Source organism: Oncorhynchus clarkii, chromosome 12 (genome assembly GCF_045791955.1).
Source record: "Oncorhynchus clarkii lewisi isolate Uvic-CL-2024 chromosome 12, UVic_Ocla_1.0, whole genome shotgun sequence".
In the NCBI taxonomy this organism is placed as follows: domain Eukaryota; kingdom Metazoa; phylum Chordata; class Actinopteri; order Salmoniformes; family Salmonidae; genus Oncorhynchus; species Oncorhynchus clarkii.
This window is the reverse complement of record NC_092158.1, coordinates 102094178-102113696: the sequence shown is the minus strand read 5'-3', so window position 1 is coordinate 102113696 and position 19519 is coordinate 102094178. Positions and strand designations below refer to the sequence as shown.

At 44.7% G+C, this 19519-nt stretch overlaps 2 protein-coding genes across 2 annotated transcripts in view; both read right to left on the bottom strand.

The window, feature by feature from the left end:
- LOC139421759 (NLR family CARD domain-containing protein 3-like) overlaps nucleotides 1-17016 on the bottom strand; it is a 19662-nt gene extending 2646 nt beyond the window's left edge. Inside the window, 6 exon segments of the mRNA XM_071172878.1 lie at nucleotides 4121-4294; nucleotides 4534-6322; nucleotides 6699-6927; nucleotides 7057-7141; nucleotides 14618-14734; nucleotides 16924-17016. Of these exon segments, the coding sequence (XP_071028979.1) occupies nucleotides 4121-4294; nucleotides 4534-6322; nucleotides 6699-6927; nucleotides 7057-7141; nucleotides 14618-14734; nucleotides 16924-17003 (2474 nt within the window). The 5' untranslated portion in view covers nucleotides 17004-17016.
- On the bottom strand, nucleotides 10682-12911 carry LOC139421800 (piggyBac transposable element-derived protein 4-like). The gene is made up of 2 exons (XM_071172919.1): nucleotides 12068-12911; nucleotides 10682-11736 (listed from the first exon to the last, which is right to left on the bottom strand). Exons 1-2 carry the CDS (start codon nucleotides 12909-12911, stop codon nucleotides 10682-10684), a joined length of 1899 nt encoding a protein of 632 aa, XP_071029020.1.
- Nucleotides 17017-19519: the final 2503 nt, after the last annotated feature.

Below are 19519 nucleotides of genomic sequence, written 5' to 3'. Positions count from 1 at the left end.
GAATCAGATTTAGATTGTATTGAGTATACAGTCCACACCATATCTATTTTGACAGTGAGGTATCAGATTTAGATTGTATTGAGTAAACAGTCCACACCATATCTATTTTGACAGTGAAGCTAACATTTTCAATGTGTCTCTATACTCCAACATTTTGATTTGAGATCAAAGGTTTTCATGTAAGGTGACAGTATATAATGTCACCTTTTATTTGAAGATATTTTCATACATAACTGTTTTACGTTTTGAAATAAAAGCACTTTTCGTGTCTCGTCCCCCTATTTGAAGAAGTAGTAAGTATTCTGACCAATTTATAAAATAATTTAAATGTTGAAAAGATAATGATGAAATAATTGCACTCTGGAACCTTATAATTGTATATAATTGATTAGCATCATACAATTCTAATCTGATGATGTGTGTAGTTTTAGTCAGAATTAGGTTAAACAATGTATCTGTATAGTGGAAAAACACAGACTGTCTGAGCAAGGCGTAGCTCAGGATTTGTACTTGTATGGGAGGGGCTGAAGAAAGATACAGAGGACAGTTAGAACCCACCTGGCAGGAACTGAGAAAACTTATGAGGACAGGGAGGACTTTTCAAGGTTTCCCTAATCTTGGGGGATGGAACTGTCGGCTGGGAAAGGATCCACAGTGGTTGGAACTATGGAGAAAGAGATAAAACTCACCCACTGTTTGTGTGGAAGTATGTGCGTAGGATACGTACTGTTTGTGTGTGAAGGTATGTGCATATGGAACCAGTATGAAATGGATGGTTTTGTACAACAGACTAGGACATCCTCATAAATAAACACTTTGATTTTTGTAAGCTGGGACTCTTGTCTGCTTCATTCAACCAGAATCTTACAGACTCTGTGTTGCAGAATGAGTAGATTAATTGAAGTTTATGAACATCGATAACACATTTCTCATGACAATTTGGTCCTTTGAGCCGGATTCCAATACCTGTCCCTGTCGTCCGAAGGTAACACGCCGAAAACCGTGCACAGGTTGGTCGTTGACCCGTAAATTAACCACCTGTCCCCTGACATTGAGGTTCCATAACAGGCCGGTTTATATCGGTCGATAGAGACAGTGACGGAATCCAACCGACATTGCTTTCCCAGCCTACGAGACAAGGTCAGTAAGTTTTTATTCACGAATTTGGGGGAATATTTTAAGACATCTTGGACTTGATATGCTAAACACCTAGAATGAATCAAGGATAGGAACTTAGGTATTCTAAACAGATTCACCGGGACTGTCTAATACTTTGTGTATTAATTAAGGAAGTGATTGAGGTGGAAACTGGGGATTCAAATCAAATCAAATCAAATTGTATTTGTCACATACACATGGTTAGCAGATGTTAATGCGAGTGTAGCGAAATGCTTGTGCTTCTAGTTCCGACAATGCAGTAATAACAAGTAATCTAACTATCAATTCCAAAACTACTGTCTTGCACACAGTGTAAGGGGATAAAGAATATGTACATAAGGATATATGAATGAGTGATGGTACAGAGCAGCATAGGCAAGATACAGTAGATGGTATCGAGTACAGTATGTACAAATGAGATGAGTATGTAAACAAAGTGGCATAGTTTAAAGTGGCTAGTGATACATGTATTACATAAGGATACAGTCGATGATATAGAGTACAGTATATACGTATGCATATGAGATGAATAATGTAGGGTAAGTAACATTATTTAAGGTAGCATTGTTTAAAGTGGCTAGTGATATATTTACATAATTTCCCATCAATTCCCATTATTATAGTGGCTGGAGTTGAGTCAGTGTCAGTGTGTTGGCAGCAGCCACTCAATGTTAGTGGTGGCTGTTTAACAGTCTGATGGCCTTGAGATAGAAGCTGTTTTTCAGTCTCTCGGTCCCAGCTTTGATGCACCTGTACTGACCTCGCCTTCTGGATGATAGCGGGGTGAACAGGCAGTGGCTCGGGTGGTTGATGTCCTTGATGATCTTTATGGCCTTCCTGTGACATCGGGTGGTGTAGGTGTCCTGGAGGGCAGGTAGTTTGCCCCCGGTGATGCGTTGTGCAGACCTCACTACCCTCTGGAGAGCCTTACGGTTGAGGGCGGTGCAGTTGCCATACCAGGCGGTGATACAGCCCGCCAGGATGCTCTCGATTGTGCATCTGTAGAAGTTTGTGAGTGCTTTTGGTGACAAGCCAAATTTCTTCAGCCTCCTGAGGTTGAAGAGGCGCTGCTGCGCCTTCTTCACGATGCTGTCTGTGTGAGTGGACCAATTCAGTTTGTCTGTGATGTGTATGCCGAGGAACTTAAAACTTGCTACCCTCTCCACTACTGTTCCAACCTATGGTTGTAATGGATTCAGTATACAGCCCAATCAGTAGTGAAAGAAGAATGTTATGCCTGCGCCACAGCAAAATCTCAGTTGAAAACCATCCCCTTTCCACTTGATGGAATTGATTCACCCAGGGGAATGGTAAAGCTGTTCATGAAGGCAGGGAAGCCAGACAATGAAAGTTGGATTGGTCTTCATTATCTGTATGTGCCCATTACATCCAGACTTCCCCCTTTCACAGTTACAGGAGGAAATTATTATTGTATGGCTCGATATATCACACACAGATGGGACGTAGGGGAAGTAAGAACATGCCATAGGACAGAGAATGTTACAACGGACAAGACAAGAGGGACCTTGTACAGTTAGGCCTTCACCCTTACCCAACACAAAGACCTAGGGCCAGGTAGAAGAGAAAGAAGGAAAGAAGGAGTGCTCCATCAGGATCTTTTGACAATGGAGTTTACATTGATAGCATTGGAGTTCCAAGAGTGGTGCCTGAAACCTTGAATAAAGACTGTTGACATCTAGTGGAAGTCATAGAAATTGCAATCTGGGAGCCGGATTTACACATAGCCAATAGGTTTGCATTGGAAGAGCCTGCGACCTCAAAAACAAAACAAATTCGGTTCTTCAGATTGTTTTCTGCCATATCAATTATGTTATAGTCATAGACAGTATTTTAACCTCTTGAAACTAGGGGGCACTATTTTCATTTTTGGAAAAATAACGTTCCCAAAGTAAACAGGCTATTTTGTCAGGACAAGATGCTAGAATATGCCTATAATTGACAGCTTAGGATAGAAAGCACTCTGAAGTTTCCAAAACTGTAAAAATATTGTCTGTGAGTATAACAGAACTGATATTGCAGGCGAAAGCCTGAGAAAAATCCAATCAGTAAGGGACTCTTATTTAGAAACCTCTGCGTTCCTATGTGTCCCCATTGAGCAGTGAAAGAGATATCAACCAGATTCCTTTTTCTATGGCTTCCCTAATGTGTCCAGTGTCACAAGACATAGTTTCAGGCTTTTATTTTGACAAATGAGTGTGAACGACAACATTGCATCAGTGGTCAGGTGGCTCTCAGAGTGATTTGTGCGTAATAGACAAAGGCGGCCATTGTGCCTCTCGCTCCTACTGGGAAGCCAACTGTCCCGGTTGATATATTATCGAATACATATTTCAAAAACACCTTGAGGGTTGATTCTAAAAAACTTTTGCCATGTTTCTGTCGATATTATGGATCTCATTTGGAATATTTATCAGCGTTGTCGCATTTCCGGTGGATTTCTCAACCAAACGTGAAGTACAAACAACAGAGGTATTTCATGAATATGAATATTTTCTAGTACTATTTTTTGTCCATTGCATTATGCTAATTAGTGTCAGTTGATGACAATTCTCCCGGATCCGGGAGGGGTAGTTCTAAGATTAAAGTGTTTTCTACCCAGTGCTACCAATTAAATGCATATCCTAGCTTTTGGGCCTAAGTAACAGGCAGTTTACTTTGGGTATGTCACTGAGGCGGATATTCAGGAAACTAGACGCTATCCCTAAGAAGTTTTTACATTTTAGCTGCCATGTTCAGGGGATTAAATAAAATGTGTCATTCTGTACTGTTGCCTAATATGAAACATTCTATCTCAAATCCAAAATGCTGGAGCATAGCACCAAATTTAAAACTGTAAGCTTCACTGTCCAAACACATATGGTGTGGACTATTTGTGCCTTGGTAAACACATGTAGATCGGGTGAAAAGTTATCACTTGTTGACCAAGTACAGGAATACTGACCTCAGAGTCTCCAGTTTACAGTGGGGATTCCCCAGTACAGCAGAGAGCAGCTCCACTCCTGAATCCTTCAGGTCATTGTTACTCAGGTCCAGCTCTCTCAGGTTTGAGGAGTTTGACCTCAGAGCTGAGACCAGAGAAGCACAGCCTTCCTCTGTGACTCCACAGCCTGACAGCCTGACAAAGAGATCATCATGACTTCACAAACACACGGTTAATTTAACGAGTGGCAGATGCATTTGGTTTATTCTCTCAAACAACTTAAAGATTCATTTTTCATCTCCTAGAATTGTATGGTCATATTGTTATATATATATATGCACTGATTCAGTAAGTTTTTAAATTATAAATATTTTAATCTAAACAGAATCTTTCTTCCTGATGATTAGTTCTTAAATGTCATTTGATTTACTCACAGAACAACTCTGGAGGCTTTGACCACTGGCAGCAGCCTCAGAAGACCTTCTTCTGATCTGGAGTATTTCTTCAGGTCAAACACATCCAGCTCCTTTTCTGAAGTCAGCAACACAAAGACCAGAGCTGACCACTGTGCAGGTAAGAGTTTGGCTTCTGAGAGACCTCCTGATCTCAGGTAGCTTTGGATCTCCTCCACTAGAGAATGGTCATTCAGTTCATTCAGACAGTGGAACAGATTGATGCTCCTCTCTGGAGAGGGATTCTCCTTGATCTTCTTCTTGATGTACTTGACTGTTTCTTCATGGCTCTGTGAGCTGCTTCTTGTCTTTGTCAGTAGACCTCGTAAGTGCTTCTGATTGGACTCCAGTGAGAGGCCCAGAAGGAAGCGGAGGAAAAGGTCCAGGTTTCCCGTTTCATTTTGTAAGGCTTTGTCCACAGCACTCTTGTAGACAGTATCTTTAGGCTTCAGCGCAAAATAGTTACTGGATGTTGATTGCAGTTTGTCCATTAGATTCTCATTGTTGTTGATGAAGGAGAGGAACACATATACAGCAGCCATAAACTCCTGAATGCTCAAATGCACGAAGCAGTACACCTTGTTCTGGTACAGCCCACATTCCTCTTTAAAGAGCTGTGTGTACAATCCTGAGTACACTGAGGCTTCATTGACATCAACACCAGCCTCTTTCAGGTCTTCCTCATAGAAAATCAGATTGCCATTCAAAAGCTGTTGAAAAGCCAGTTTGCCCAGTGACAGAATGCTCTCTTTTTTCCAGTTTGGATCTGTCTCTTCTTTCCCAACATACTTTTCATTATTTTGTTTGGCGTGAAACTCTACAAGGTGTGTGTACATCTCTGTCAGAGTCTTGGGCATCTCTTCTCTCTTATGTTTCAGCATGTGTTCAAGGACTATTGCAGAAATCCAACAGAAGACTGGAATGTAGCACATGATGTGGAGGTTCCTTGATGTCTTTATGTGTGAGATGATTCTGATTGCCAGGTCCTCATCACTGAATCTCTTCCTGAAGTACTCCTCCTTCTGTGGGTCATTGAACCCTCGTACCTCTGTCACCTGGTCAACACACCCTGAAGGGATCTTATTGGCTGCTGCAGGTCGGGTAGTTATCCAGATGAGAGCAGAAGGAAGCAGATTTCCCTTGATGAGATTTGTCAGTAGAACATCCACTGAGGTTGACTCTGTGACGTCACAACAGATCTTATTCCTCTGGAAGTCTAGGGGCAGTCGGCACTCATCCAGACCATCAAAGATGAACAGAACTTTGTACTTGTCATAGTTGGAGATTCTTGATTGTTTGCTTTCCATTGAGAAGTGATTGAGAAGTTCAATGAAAGTGTGTTTGTCTCCTTTCATCAAATTCAGCTCCCGAAAAGGGAATGCAAATACAAATTGGACATCCTGATTTTCTTTTCCTTCAGCCCAGTCCAGAATGAACTTCTGCACAGAGACTGTTTTTCCAATGCCAGCGACTCCCTTTGTCAGCACAGTTCTGAAACGTTGGTCTTGTCCAGTTAAGGGTTTGAAGATGTCGTTACATTTGATTGCAGTCTCTGGTCTTGCTTGTTTCCTGGTTGTTGTCTCAATCTGTCTCAGCTCATGTTCATTATTGACCTCTCCTGTTCCACCCTCTGTGATGTAGAGCTCTGTGTAGATCTTATTGAGAAGTGTTGGGTTTCCTTGTTTAGCGATCCCCTCAAATACACATTGAAACTTCTTCTTTAGATTTGATTGGAGTTCACGTTGGCAAATCACAGCAAACTCATCTGAATCTACAAATTCCACAAAGGATATTAATATTACGTCTGTTTTAATGCCGACAGTATTGATGGACTGTTATAAAGTTGTACATTATAATAATTTATTCTCTTAACTGACTGTATAAATGTGTAAATGTTTTCATAATGCATTACAGACTGGTGTGACTGATTATATTATTATTGGTATTATTGATGGTATTATTAATGTTCTCTCTCTCTCTCTAAATGAATCAACACAACACATCCCTGCTGCTACTTGATGAGGTCACTAGATGTTGTTTTAAGGCTGCTACAATATCATTGAGTTACACAGCTACTTTAGCTGTACTTTAGCTACAGCTTTTAAATGTTATAAAACAGCATTCAACATGAGGCAGACAGATCTTACATTTCTCCAGTATGTCAGCAAGCTCCTTCTGGTTCATTTTCCTCAGGATGTGCAGTGTGATCTTCAGAGCCCCCTCTCTGGCACTGCTCTCCTGCTGCTCATCTTCAGCATCCACCACTTCCTTATCCTGCTTCTGACTCTCAAAGCCTTCTGGGAGTTCTGGACTAAGAATCCTCTTGAACATCTTCATCTCGTTCTTCACAAATGTAATAATATTCTCTTCAAGCAACTGAAGTAAATGAAGTTATTAAGTTAAGCAAGAGAATAAATGCTTTCTCATTAACACATTAATGAATGATTGACAGATCAACTTTACTTGAGGTAAACAAAAACAAATGTACATAACAGGACCACATACACTGAATATGGAGGCCAGGTCTGTTTGATGACTCTGGGAATACTGACCACTGAGAATCTCTGACTCTGATCTCTCCTGTTGGTTTCTGTGGACAAAACATGAGACATCTCCTCATCCACTGAGTGCACACACACACACACACACACACACACACACACACACACACACACACACACACACACACACACACACACACACACACACAGAGGGAATGTTGTGTTTGTTTAATATTGTTTTAGGACAAAATGATTAGCCTATGGATTATGAAAACAACAAAAGAAAATGGGAAGATGGGAGAGGAGAAATGACTATAGACAGTGTTGTTTAACTCACTGACCATGACCCATGAGTTCTTCTTACCTTTGTTCAGTAGAAAAGTCTCCCTCTCTAAACACTATAGGTTTACACATAGACTGGTTACTCTTCATGGACACACAGCTGGGTACAGGGGAGGCTGGTCTCTCCTGCTTGATTGGACTTCAACACAACAGAGACAAACATTACATCTCTCATCTACTCTGAGCTCAGATGGGGAAACATAAGAAGAGTTTCATTCCAAAAATCCTTTACATCCATTTTCAGAAATCTTTGCAAATGTGTTTTTTGTTTCTAGAAATGATCAAATAAATGATTGTGTTAATCAAGGTAATCATGGCATGCTCAATAACAGACATGTATTTGATTATAATCTATCACATGGTTTAATTTCAGAGAGACAAATAATAATGTTTTTTTGTTGCTAAATCTCAGAGAAATCAGTAGTACTGCTAAGTTTTATACAGTAATAATATATATCTGCCTCACTCTCGGAGAAATCAGTAGTACTACTAGGTTTTACACAGTAAAAATATGTATCTGCCTCATTCTCAGAGAAATCAGTAGTACTACTAGGTTTTACACAGTAAAAATATATATCTGCCTCATTCTCAGAGAAATCAGTAGTACTGCTAGGTTTTACACAGTAATAATATCTGCCTCACTCTCAGAGAAATCAGTAGAACTGCTAGGTTTTACACAGTAATAATATATATCTGCCTCACTCTCAGAGAAATCAGTAGAACTGCTAGGTTTTTACACAGTAATAATATATATCTGCCTCACTCTCAGAGAAATCAGTAGAGCTGCTAGGTTTTACACAGTAATAATATATATCTGTCTCACTCTCAGTGAAATCAGTAGTACTGCTAGGTTTTACACAGTAATAATATATATCTGCCTCACTCTCAGAGAAATCAGTAGTACTGCTAGGTTTTATACAGTAATAATATATATTTGCCTCAGTCTCAGAGAAATCAGTAGTTCAGCTAGGTTTTATACAGTCAAATATTTGTCTCAGACCACTAGGACAGCTGAGTAATCTAACACCTGCCTCAGACCACTAGAACAGCTGAGTAATCTAACACCTGCCTCAGACCACTAGAACAGCTGAGTAATCTAACATCTGCCTCAGACCACTAGAACAGCTGAGTAATCTAACACCTGCCTCAGACCACTAGAACAGTTGAGTAATCTAACACCTGCCTCAGACCACTAGAACAGCTGAGTAATCTACCACCTGCCTCAGACCACTAGAACAGCTGAGTAATCTAACACCTGCCTCAGACCACTAGAACAGCTGAGTAATCTACCACCTGCCTCAGACCACTAGAACAGCTGAGTAATTTGCTATCTAACTGGGAGTCTCCTGAGTGAAAACATCTGAAGTTCTTCAAAGGTAAATGATTTCATTTGATTGCTTTTCTTATTTTCGTGAAAATGTTGCCTGCTGCCAGCAGAGCCTAGCATAGCATTATGCCATGATAAACTTACACAAATGAGAGGTTAAGTGAAACTTTACACAGAAATACAATTCTCTCACATTACATCATTACATAGCATCCCATAATTTCACAAATAGTTTAATCTTTCCTCATTCATCCTGTACAAAAATTAGATGTAAGCCTCATATCTGAGGCTATTGTATAAACAGAGTTATGGTAATGTGGCAGTATTGTCTCCCATGAGTTTCACAAAATTGTACCATACGCACTAGTTCGTAGCTGGATTCTTCACCCATCTTTTATACCTTCTCCAGAACATAAATGTTGTTCAGACCTTAAGTGCTGTGAGGGGGAAGAAATTCCTTTGTTCTCTCTATGAAACTCACTCTCTCTATACTGTGGCCATGAGGGGATAATCTCCTCCAGGAACGCATATGAAGCAGACCAGGCCAGGTTTTGGGGTTAAAATATCTTCTGGGATATGAAGCAGACCAGGCCAGGTTTTGGGGTTAAAATATCTTCTGGGATATGAAGCAGACCAGGCCAGGTTTTGGGGTTAAAATATCTTCTTGGACCGCATATGAAGCAGACCAGGCCAGGCCAGGGTTTGGGGTTTAATTATCTTCTGGGATATGAAGCAGACCAGGCCAGGTTTTGATGTTTAAATATCTTCTGGGAACACATATGAAGCAGACCAGGCCGGGGTTAGGGGTTTAAATATCTTCTGGGATATGAAGCAGACCAGGCCGGGGTTTGGGGTTTAAATATCTTCTGGGATATGAAGCAGACCAGGCCGGGGTTTGGGGTTTAAATATCTTCTGGGATATGAAGCAGACCAGGCCGGGGTTTGGGGTTTAAATATCTTCTGGGAACTCATATGACGCAGACCAGGCCGGGGTTTGGGGTTTAAATATCTTCTGGGATATGAAGCAGACCAGGCCAGGGTTTGGGGTTTAAATATCTTCTGGGATATGAAGCAGACCAGGCCGGGGTTAGGGGTTTAAATATCTTCTGGGATATGAAGCAGACCAGGCCGGGGTTTGGGGTTTAAATATCTTCTGGGATATGACGCAGACCAGACAATAAAATAACAATAATGAGACTATAAGGAGAACCAGTACTGAGTCAATGTGCAGGGGTACCAGGTAGTTGAGGTAATAATGAGGCTATAGGGAGTACCAGTACTGAATCAATGTGCAGGGTACCAGGTAGTTGAGGTAATAATGAGACTATAAGGAGTACCAGTAGTACTGAGTCAATGTGCAGGGTACCAGGTAGTTGAGGTAATAATGAGACTATAAAGAGTACCAGTACTGAGTCAATGTGCAGGGTACCAGGTAGTTGAGGTAATAATGAGACTATAAGGAGTACCAGTACTGAGTCAATGTGCAGGGGTACCAGGTAGTTGAGGTAATAATGAGACTATAAGGAGTACCAGTACTGAGTCAATGTGCAGGGTACCAGGTAGTTGAGGTAATAATGACACTATAAGGAGTACCAGTACTGAGTCAATGTGCAGGGGTACCAGGTAGTTAAGTTAATATGTACAGTACATGTAGGTAGGTGTAAAAGTGAATAGAGACTACATCTCCTCATCCAGGGAGTGACACTCTTTCACACACACACACACACACACACACACACACACACACACACACACACACACACACACACACACACAGGGAGGGAATGTTGTGTTTGTTTAATATTGTTTTAGGACTATGAAAATGGACAAAAGGATGAGCCTATGGATTCTGAAAACAACAACAATAAATGGGAAAATGGGAGAGGAGAAATTACTAGAGACAGTGTTGTTTAACCCTCCCGTTGTCCTGGTATTGTGTCTAGTCCCCTTGTCCTCCGGGTCACCCTGTCCCGTCCTGGCTAAAGGCCCAATGTGCGCAAGTGTGACAGTATGCGTGTGAACAGCCTTTGCAGATGTATTTCTTACACCTGCAGCACACCGTGTGTGTCTTGGAGTCCTTCTTGGGTGGGCAGAGCTGACACCTCTTCCTCTTACTTGCCCCGGTGGCCGGGGCAACGAGCGGGGCAGCGGCCGTGTCAGCGGCGGGGCCCTGGCGCTGTTGATCACGAGGCGCCTCAGCCGCCGCCGCGGCCGCGGCCGCCTCAGCCGCCGTAGCACTCTGTAGGACTTTGACAAGGGCTGACGCCGCTTCGGTGCGGGGCAGATGCTGCCTTCTTTGGATCAGCGGCTTCACCAGTGCCTTTCCCAGCTGCTCGAGGAACACCCTGCGCTTGTTCCGCTTGCCAGGCATCCAGTCGGGCTTGATCTCTCGCCATATGACAAAGGCGTTGTAGGAGGACACGTCGAGGATGTTGTGGAAGACGACCAGGGGCCAGCGGGCAGTCATCCGTCTGCAGCTGTAGGTGCCCACCACCTTGTCTAGGTTGTCCACGCCGCCCTTGTTGCAGTTGTAGTCTAGGATGAGGGCCGGCTTCCTGTCGCGGCGATCGCTGACGTGGCCCTCTGTGTGCAGCGTGCTCAAGAGTAGCACGTTCTTGTTTCTCTTTGCCAGGTAGGACACCAGAGTGGCGGTGGGCGTGAAGGCGAACCTGGAGGACAGGACCTGTCTGCCCCTGGACTGGAGCAGCGCGGGCGGGAGCTCGGCCTTGTTCTTTCTCACCGTGCCCACCATGGTGAGGTTCCTCTCGAGGAGCCGCTGGCCCAGGTCGTAGGAGGTGAAGAAGTTGTCGCAGGTGACGTTGCGACCGCTCAGGCCCGTTGTCAGATCGAGGACGACGCGCATCCCCTGGTTCTTCTCGGGGCCTCCGCCGGCCGCCTTGCCGGTGTACACTTGCATCTTCCAAGCGTAGCTGGACTTGGCGTCGCAGGCCACCCACGACTTGATGCCGTATTTGGCCGGCTTGCTGGGGATGTACTGACGGAAAGGACAGCGGCCTTTTGGAAAGGGGACAAGACACAAGGGCCAACGTTTTGTGTTACACACGCTGCCAGCGCTCGCTGCTTGTGCCGCTGCTACGGCAGCACCGCCTCTCTGCATAGACATATAAGCACGCGCGCGCACACACACGCACGCACGCACGCACGCACGCACGCACGCACGCACGCACGCACGCACACACACACACACACACACACACACACACACACACACACACACACACACACACACACACACACACACACACACACACACACACACACACACACACACACACACACACAGGAAGCAAGCGCAAGAAGCGCAATCGCAAGCACGGTGCCGTACCTCTGAACGGGACCAGTTGCTCGTCCACCGTCACGTCGGGCCCCGGGTTGTAGAGGGCCGGCAGCCGCGCCTCCCACAGGTCCCAGACCTCCCGTATGGCCGCGAGTTTGTCCGTGGCGAGTCTGGCGGGTCTCGACTGGCGGTCGTCGAATCGCAGCAGCCTCGAGTACCTGTGAAAGACCTTGAGCGGCATGGTGGCTCGGAACACGGTCCTGCCGCTCTCGGCGTCCCACAGGCTGGCCGCGGCCTCGCCCCGGGACCTGTAGACGCCCGCTAGGATCAGCAGCCCTACGTAGGCGCGCAGGTCCGTGGCGTCCATGGGTCGCCAGCCGTCGCCGTATTTTCTGGCCCCGTGCAGGTTCGTCATTTCCACAATTATCCTTTCTATCGCCGGTGTGACAAACAGGTGGAAGGCGGATGCGATGTCGCGGGCCTGTGTCGCGGCATAGGCCGTGGGGCCCGGAGTCTGGTCCGGCCCGACCTGGCAGATGGCGAGGGCCCCGCGGCGGCGGCGGCCGTAGGCCACGGGGGACCACTCGATTTTGCCGTTTTTCGACAGCAACGGCGGCTCCCGTTGGTCCGGGGCCGAGGAGATCTCTTCCTCGCCGCGGTCCTCGCGCTCGTCCTCGTGCTCGTCCTCGGGCGGCTCTTCCTCGGGCTGCTCTCCCTCAGAAGAGGGAGAAGAGGCATCGTCGACCTCGCGGCGCTCGGGGTTGTATTCCTCCCCGTCTTCGTCTTCCGAAACCTCTTCCTCCTCCTCCTCCTGGCAATCCGAGTAGTCTTCTTGGTCCACGCTGGACAAGATCTGTTCTAGAACTTGCGCGGCCGTAAAACGCGCGGCCATGGCCGCTCGGCTCCACTGATCGGGTCCGCTGAGCTGCTGCGGCAAGAGCGCACTTGGCACGGGTGGGTGTGGCGCCGGTCACTTTGTGCGTGTGTGTGTGCGGGTGCGTGCGGGTGTGTGCGGGTGCGCGCGAGTGGGTGCCACTGACAATATTAGTATCCTCTCTACGTAGGGGCCGGCCGGGCCGGCTTACTGCGGGAGACCGAGACCCGAAAATGCTCGAGGCTCGCTTGCGCGCTCCTGCGTAGCCGTGTGCAGTCGACCCACCCCAGCCGAGCAACGAGAACCACTCGGCTGTCACTCTAGCACACGACTGACGGAGCACGTCCGGACCTGTGCAGCAGCTGGCAGGGTCGCTCTGAGCCACGAGCGCAACGAGAACACTCGGCTGTCACTCTAGCACACGACGACGGAGCACGTCCGGACCTGTGCAGCGGCTGGCAGGGTCGCTCTGACCCGCAGAGCGCACACACAGCCTCGCCACACTCGCAGACGCTCTAGTACGCTCCGCGGCAGACGCCTCGCCAGTGGCTGACAGGGTCGCACTGACTCGCAAGAGCGCAGAGAGCAGAGCGCCAGCCCTGGAAACACAGGGCCTGGTTCGCTCTGACCCGCAGAGCGCAGGGCGCCACGAGAACACTCGGCTGCTGCTCTCTAGCACACGGCGGAGCACGTCCGGACCTGTGCGGCGGCCGGCTGGGTCGCTCTGACCCGCGGAGCGCAGGGCGCAACTACAACACTCGGCTGCTGCTCTCTAGCACACGGCTGAGCACGTCCGGACCTGTGCAGCGGCCGGCTGGGTCGCTCTGACCCGCAGAGCACGTCCGGACCTGTGCGGCGGCTGGCTGGGTCGCTCTGACCCGCAGAGCGCAGGGCGCCACGAGAACACTCGGCTGCTGCTCTCTAGCACACGGCGGAGCACGTCCGGACCTGTGCGGCGGCCGGCTGGGTCGCTCTGACCCGCGGAGCGCAGAGCCCAGAGCCCAGAGCCCAGAGCGCAGAGCGCAGAGCGCAGACCGGGGAGCCCGGAGCACAGCCTCGCCACACTCGCAGACGCTCTACTACGCTCGACGCCACACGCCTCGCCGGCGGCTGGCTGGGTCGCACTGAGCCACGGGCGCCACGAGAACACTCGGCTGCTGCTCTCTAGCACGCGGCGGGGCACGTCCGGACCTGTGCAGCGACCCAGCCGGCCGCTCTGACCCATGAGCGCAGAGCCCAGAGCGCAGAGCGCAGGGCGCAGAGCGGGGAGCCCAGAGCACAGCCTCGCCACACTCGCAGACGCTCTACTACGCTCCACGCCACACGTCTCGCCAGAGGCTGGCAGGGTCGCTCTGACTCAGGAGCGCAAGAGCGCGACTCTAACACTCGGCTGCTGCTCTCTAGCACACGGCGAGGCACGTGTAGCGGCTTGCAGCGGTGAGCCCAGAGCGCAGGGCGCAGAGCGGGGAGCCCAGAGCACAGCCTCGCCACACTCGCAGACGCTCTACTACGCTCCACGCCACACGTCTCGCCAGTGGCTGGCAGGGTCGCTCTGACCCGCCAGCGCAAGAGCGCCAGCCCTCCACACACAGGGCCTGGGTCACTCTGACCCGCGAGCGCAGAGCACAGAAAGGGGAGCCCCCCACACACAGGGCCTGGGTCACCCTGACCCCAGGACCACGGGAGGGTTAACTCACTGACCATGACCCATGAGTTCTTCTTACCTTTGTTCAGTAGAAAAGTCTCCCTCTCTAAACCGTATAGGATATTCCATAGACCAGTCACTCTTCATGGACACACAGCTGGGAACAGGGGAGGCTGGTCTCTCCTGCTTGATTGGACTTCAAAACAACAGAGACAAACATTACATCTCTCAACTACACTCAAGTCAGATGGGGAAACATAAGAGGAGCTCCATTCTTAAATAAATAGATCCTATAGATCTATAGATCCATTTTCTGAAACGTTTGTAAATATGCTTTAATTGTTTGAAGAAATTATGAAATAGATTATTGCGTTTTTTTCACTATCTAATCAAGGCATAGGGTTGTTCAATAACAGACCTGTATTTGTTCAAAATCTATTACTTGATGATTTCATTTCAGAGGGACAAATAATAATGTTTTTGTTCCGCAAATTGCGATATAGCTGCCTCACTCTTAAACCGGCTGAATTTTGTCTAATGTAGCAACATTTGAAAAGGTGTTTTTTACATTGGATAAAAGTAGAGACTAGGGTAGAAAATAGTATATCAGTGCTTGAAAATGGGACACTACAGTTGAGGAACAACGGGGAAGTAATTCTGCTTTGAACGTTGATAAACTTGTAACCTCACTTTTGAGAAAATGGACTTTGAATGTTTTGGTACCTACTGGAGAGCTCTTCTTTGTCTACATGGCTGTTACTTAGGCAGATTATGTCACCCATCTAAATAAATAGTTTATATATATATATATATATATATATATATATATATACAGTGGGGCAAAAAAAGTATTTAGTCAGCCACCAATTGTGCAAGTTCTCCCACCTAAAAAGATCAGAGAGGCCTGTAATTTTCATCATAGGTACACTTCAACTATGACAGAAAAAATGAGAAAAAATACAGAAAATCACATTCTATTTTTTTTTTTATTTTTTTATTTTACCTTTATTTAACTAGGCAAGTCAGTTAAGAACAAATTCTTATTTTCAATGACGGCCTAGTGGGTTAACTGCCTGTTCAGGGGCAGAACGACAGATTTGTACCTTGTCAGCTCGGGGGTTTGAACTTGCAACCTTCCGGTTACTAGACCAACGCTCTAACCACTAGGCTACCCTGCCGCCCCAGGGTAGCCAGATTATTGCATGGGTTTCTTTTACCATAAAACATTTTTTTTTAAATCTGACACAGCGGTTGCATTAAGGAGAGCTATAGGAGAGCTATATCTATAATTCCATGTGTCTAACTTGTATTATCAACTACATTTATGATGAGTATTTCTGTTTAATGATGTGGCTAAGCAAAATCACTGGATGTTTTTGGAACTAGTGAATGTAACGCGCCAATGTAAAGTCCTATTTTGATCAATATGAACTTTATCAAACAAAACATGCATGTATTGTGTAACATGAAGTCCTATGAGTGTCATCTGATGAAGATGATCAAAGGTTAGTGATTCATTTTATCTCTATTTGTGGTTTTTGTGACTGTCTGGAAAATCTTTTGCTGGAAAAATTGCTGTGTTTTTCTGTGGCTATGTGGTGACCTAACATAATCGTTGTGAGCCGGCTCTTGTAGGTGAACATTGTGTATAACTTTTAGTGAGTCCAAAAAAAAAAAAAAAAAAAAAAAAAAAAAAAATTCTGCTTGAAACAATCATCACAATTGAAAAAAAATGAATTCCATTATATTAGGCAAGAATTAAGAGTAGGCAAAGTGGTCGTGTTGTGAAAATTCTATAAAATCTCTTACATTGGAAAGTGGGTGCCGTGGAACCCCTACAGTACCTCCTCAGACCCCAGATTGAGAACCGGATTGAGAACCCCAGCAGTACCTCCGCAGACCCCAGATTGAGAACCGGATTGAGTACCCCAGCAGTACCTCCGCAGACCTCGGATTGAGAACCCCGGCAGTACCTCCACAGACCCGGATTGAGAACCCCAGCAGTACCTCCACAGACCCCGGATTGAGAACCCCAGCAGTACCTCCTCAGACCCCGGATTGAGAACCCCAGCAGTACCTCCCCAGACCCCGGATTGAGAACCCCAGCAGTACCTCCTCAGACCCCTGGATTGAGAACCCCAGCAGTACCTCCTCAGACCCCGGATTGAGAACCGGATTGAGAACCCCAGCAGTACCTCCACAGACCCCGGATTGAGAACCCCAGCAGTACCTCCCCAGATCCCGGATTGAGAACCCCAGCAGTACCTCCTCAGACCCCAGTAATATTGAAGGTACCCATAAGCAACCATTTCAGACTAAAAAACAGAGGTGCGTTTTTTTTGGAAGTAAACTCTTAATAATTCTTCACCACAATTGTCATCTCACCTCTTAGCTTTGGTGTCATGTTCCTCGGGGAGTCTTATTTTAGAGGGAGGGTCCCCCTCTCTCTCCCCAGAGAGACTCATTTTAGAGCAACTGACACCTAAACAGAGTTCAAGCATGTTGGTTGTGGTTAACACAATAATTCTTGAATATCAATTGTTATCATTTATTCGTTATCTCTTATGAAACATTTACTAACAGACATATCTAAACAGTCATTTGATTAATGCATCACATGAACAATCAATAATAAATAATAAACATAATAAACATCCATAATAATAATAATATACTACTGTTTGTTAGTTATAGACAGTACGGCAACACAAGGCCATGTCTCACAATTATTTTCATTAAGTAATAGTAGGCTATTTCTTGTCTTTCAATCTGTTCTTTTCTAAACGTATCTGAGAATATAGACAGAAGGGGTAAAACGGACATGATTGATCTGAGGGGGAAATCATTGATCCATTCAGAAAGGTTTTATGCATCAAGTAAGAGATGTTATATTATGTAAAGTAGACTAGGTTATAATGTATAGTAGTGGGTTGTTAGTGATATGTAGATGTTATATTATGTAAAGTAGACTAGATTACAATGTATAGTAGTGGGTTGTTAGTGATATGTAGATAGCCTATAACCTACATATAATAGATGACCAGTCTAAACCTGTTCAGATCAGTTCACAGAGACCATCAGGTTTGTCAGCATGATAAGTGATCATAACTCAACCTAAACTGACTATTGAATGTCTGACGTCGACCTAACGTTATAATAGTTTGTAGGTAACCTAGACCTAACCTTATAATAGTTTGCAGGTAGCCTAGACCTAACCTTATAATAGTTTGTAGGTAGCCTAGACCTAACCTTATAATAGTTTGTAGGTAGCCTAGACCTAACCTTATAATAGTTTGTAGGTAGCCTAGACCTACAGTACGAGAGTCTGCCCATCTTTCCTACATTCCAACACATTTATTTAATGTTACAGAGAAATATGTGCCACAGTTTCAACAGCCATTTTATAACTGCGTGGGCTACAAACATACTTCTAATTTCATATGAGGAAATCACTTTTTTTTTTTTTTTACCTTTATTTAACTAGGCAAGTCAGTTAAGAACAAATTCTTATTTCCAATGACGACCTAGGAACAGTGGGTTAACTGCCTGTTCAGGGGCAGAACGACAGATTTGTACCTTGTCAGCTCGGGGATTCAAACTTGCAACCTTTCGGTTACTAGTCCAACACTCTAACCACTAGGCTCCCCTGCCACACATAACTTACAGTCACTGGTGCAGCCGCCTGTTTCCTTGCAGATGAAGTAGCTTTCAAAGACAACTCATTCAACCAGCCTAAACAACAGTACATAAAAGATGTAAAATGGTCAAAAGTGAATCCTCATAGAGTCATATACATTAGAGAGAGTTATATATATCCTGATAGAGTCATATACATTAGAGAGGTATATATATCCTGATAGAGTCATATACATTAGAGAGAGGTATATATATCCTGATAGTCATATACATTAGAGAGGTATATATATCCTGATAGAGTCATATACATTAGAGAGGTATATATATCATGATAGAGCCATATACATTAGAGAGGTAGATATATCCTGATAGAGTCATATACATTAGAGAGGTATATATATCCTGATTGAGTCATATACATTAGATAGGGAAATATATCCTGATAGAGCCATATGCATTAGAGAGGTATATATATCCTGATAGAGTCATATACATTAGAGAGGTATATATATCATGAAAGAGCCATATACATTAGAGAGGTATATATATCCTGATAGAGTCATATACATTAGAGAGAGGTATATATATCCTGATATGGTCATATACATTAGAGAGAGGTATATATATCCTGATAGAGCCATATACATTAGAGAGAGGTATATATATCCTGATAGAGTCATATACATTAGAGAGAGGTATATATATCCTGATAGAGTCATATACATTAGAGAGGTATATATATATCCTGATATAGCCATATACATTAGAGAGAGGTATATATATATCCTGATAGAGCCATATACATTAGAGAGAGGTATATATATATCCTGATATAGCCAAATACATTAGAGAGAGGTATATATATCCTGATATAGTCATATACATTAGAGAGAGGTATATATATCCTGATAGAGTCATATACATTAGAGAGAGGTATATATATCCTGATAGTCATATACATTAGAGAGGTATATATATATCCTGATATAGCCATATACATTAGAGAGAGGTATATATATATCCTGATATAACCAAATACATTAGAGAGAGGTATATATCTCCTGATAGAGACATATACATTAGAGAGAGGTATATATATCCTGATAGAGTCATATACATTAGAGAGAGGTATATAGATCCTGATATAGTCATATACATTAGAGAGAGGTATATATATCCTGATATAGCCATATACGTTAGAGAGAGGTATATATATCCTGATAGAGCCATATACATTAGAGTCAGGTATATATATCCTGATATAGCCATATACATTAGAGAGGTATATATATCCTGATATAGTCATATACATTAGAGAGGTGTATATATCCTGATAGTCATTAGA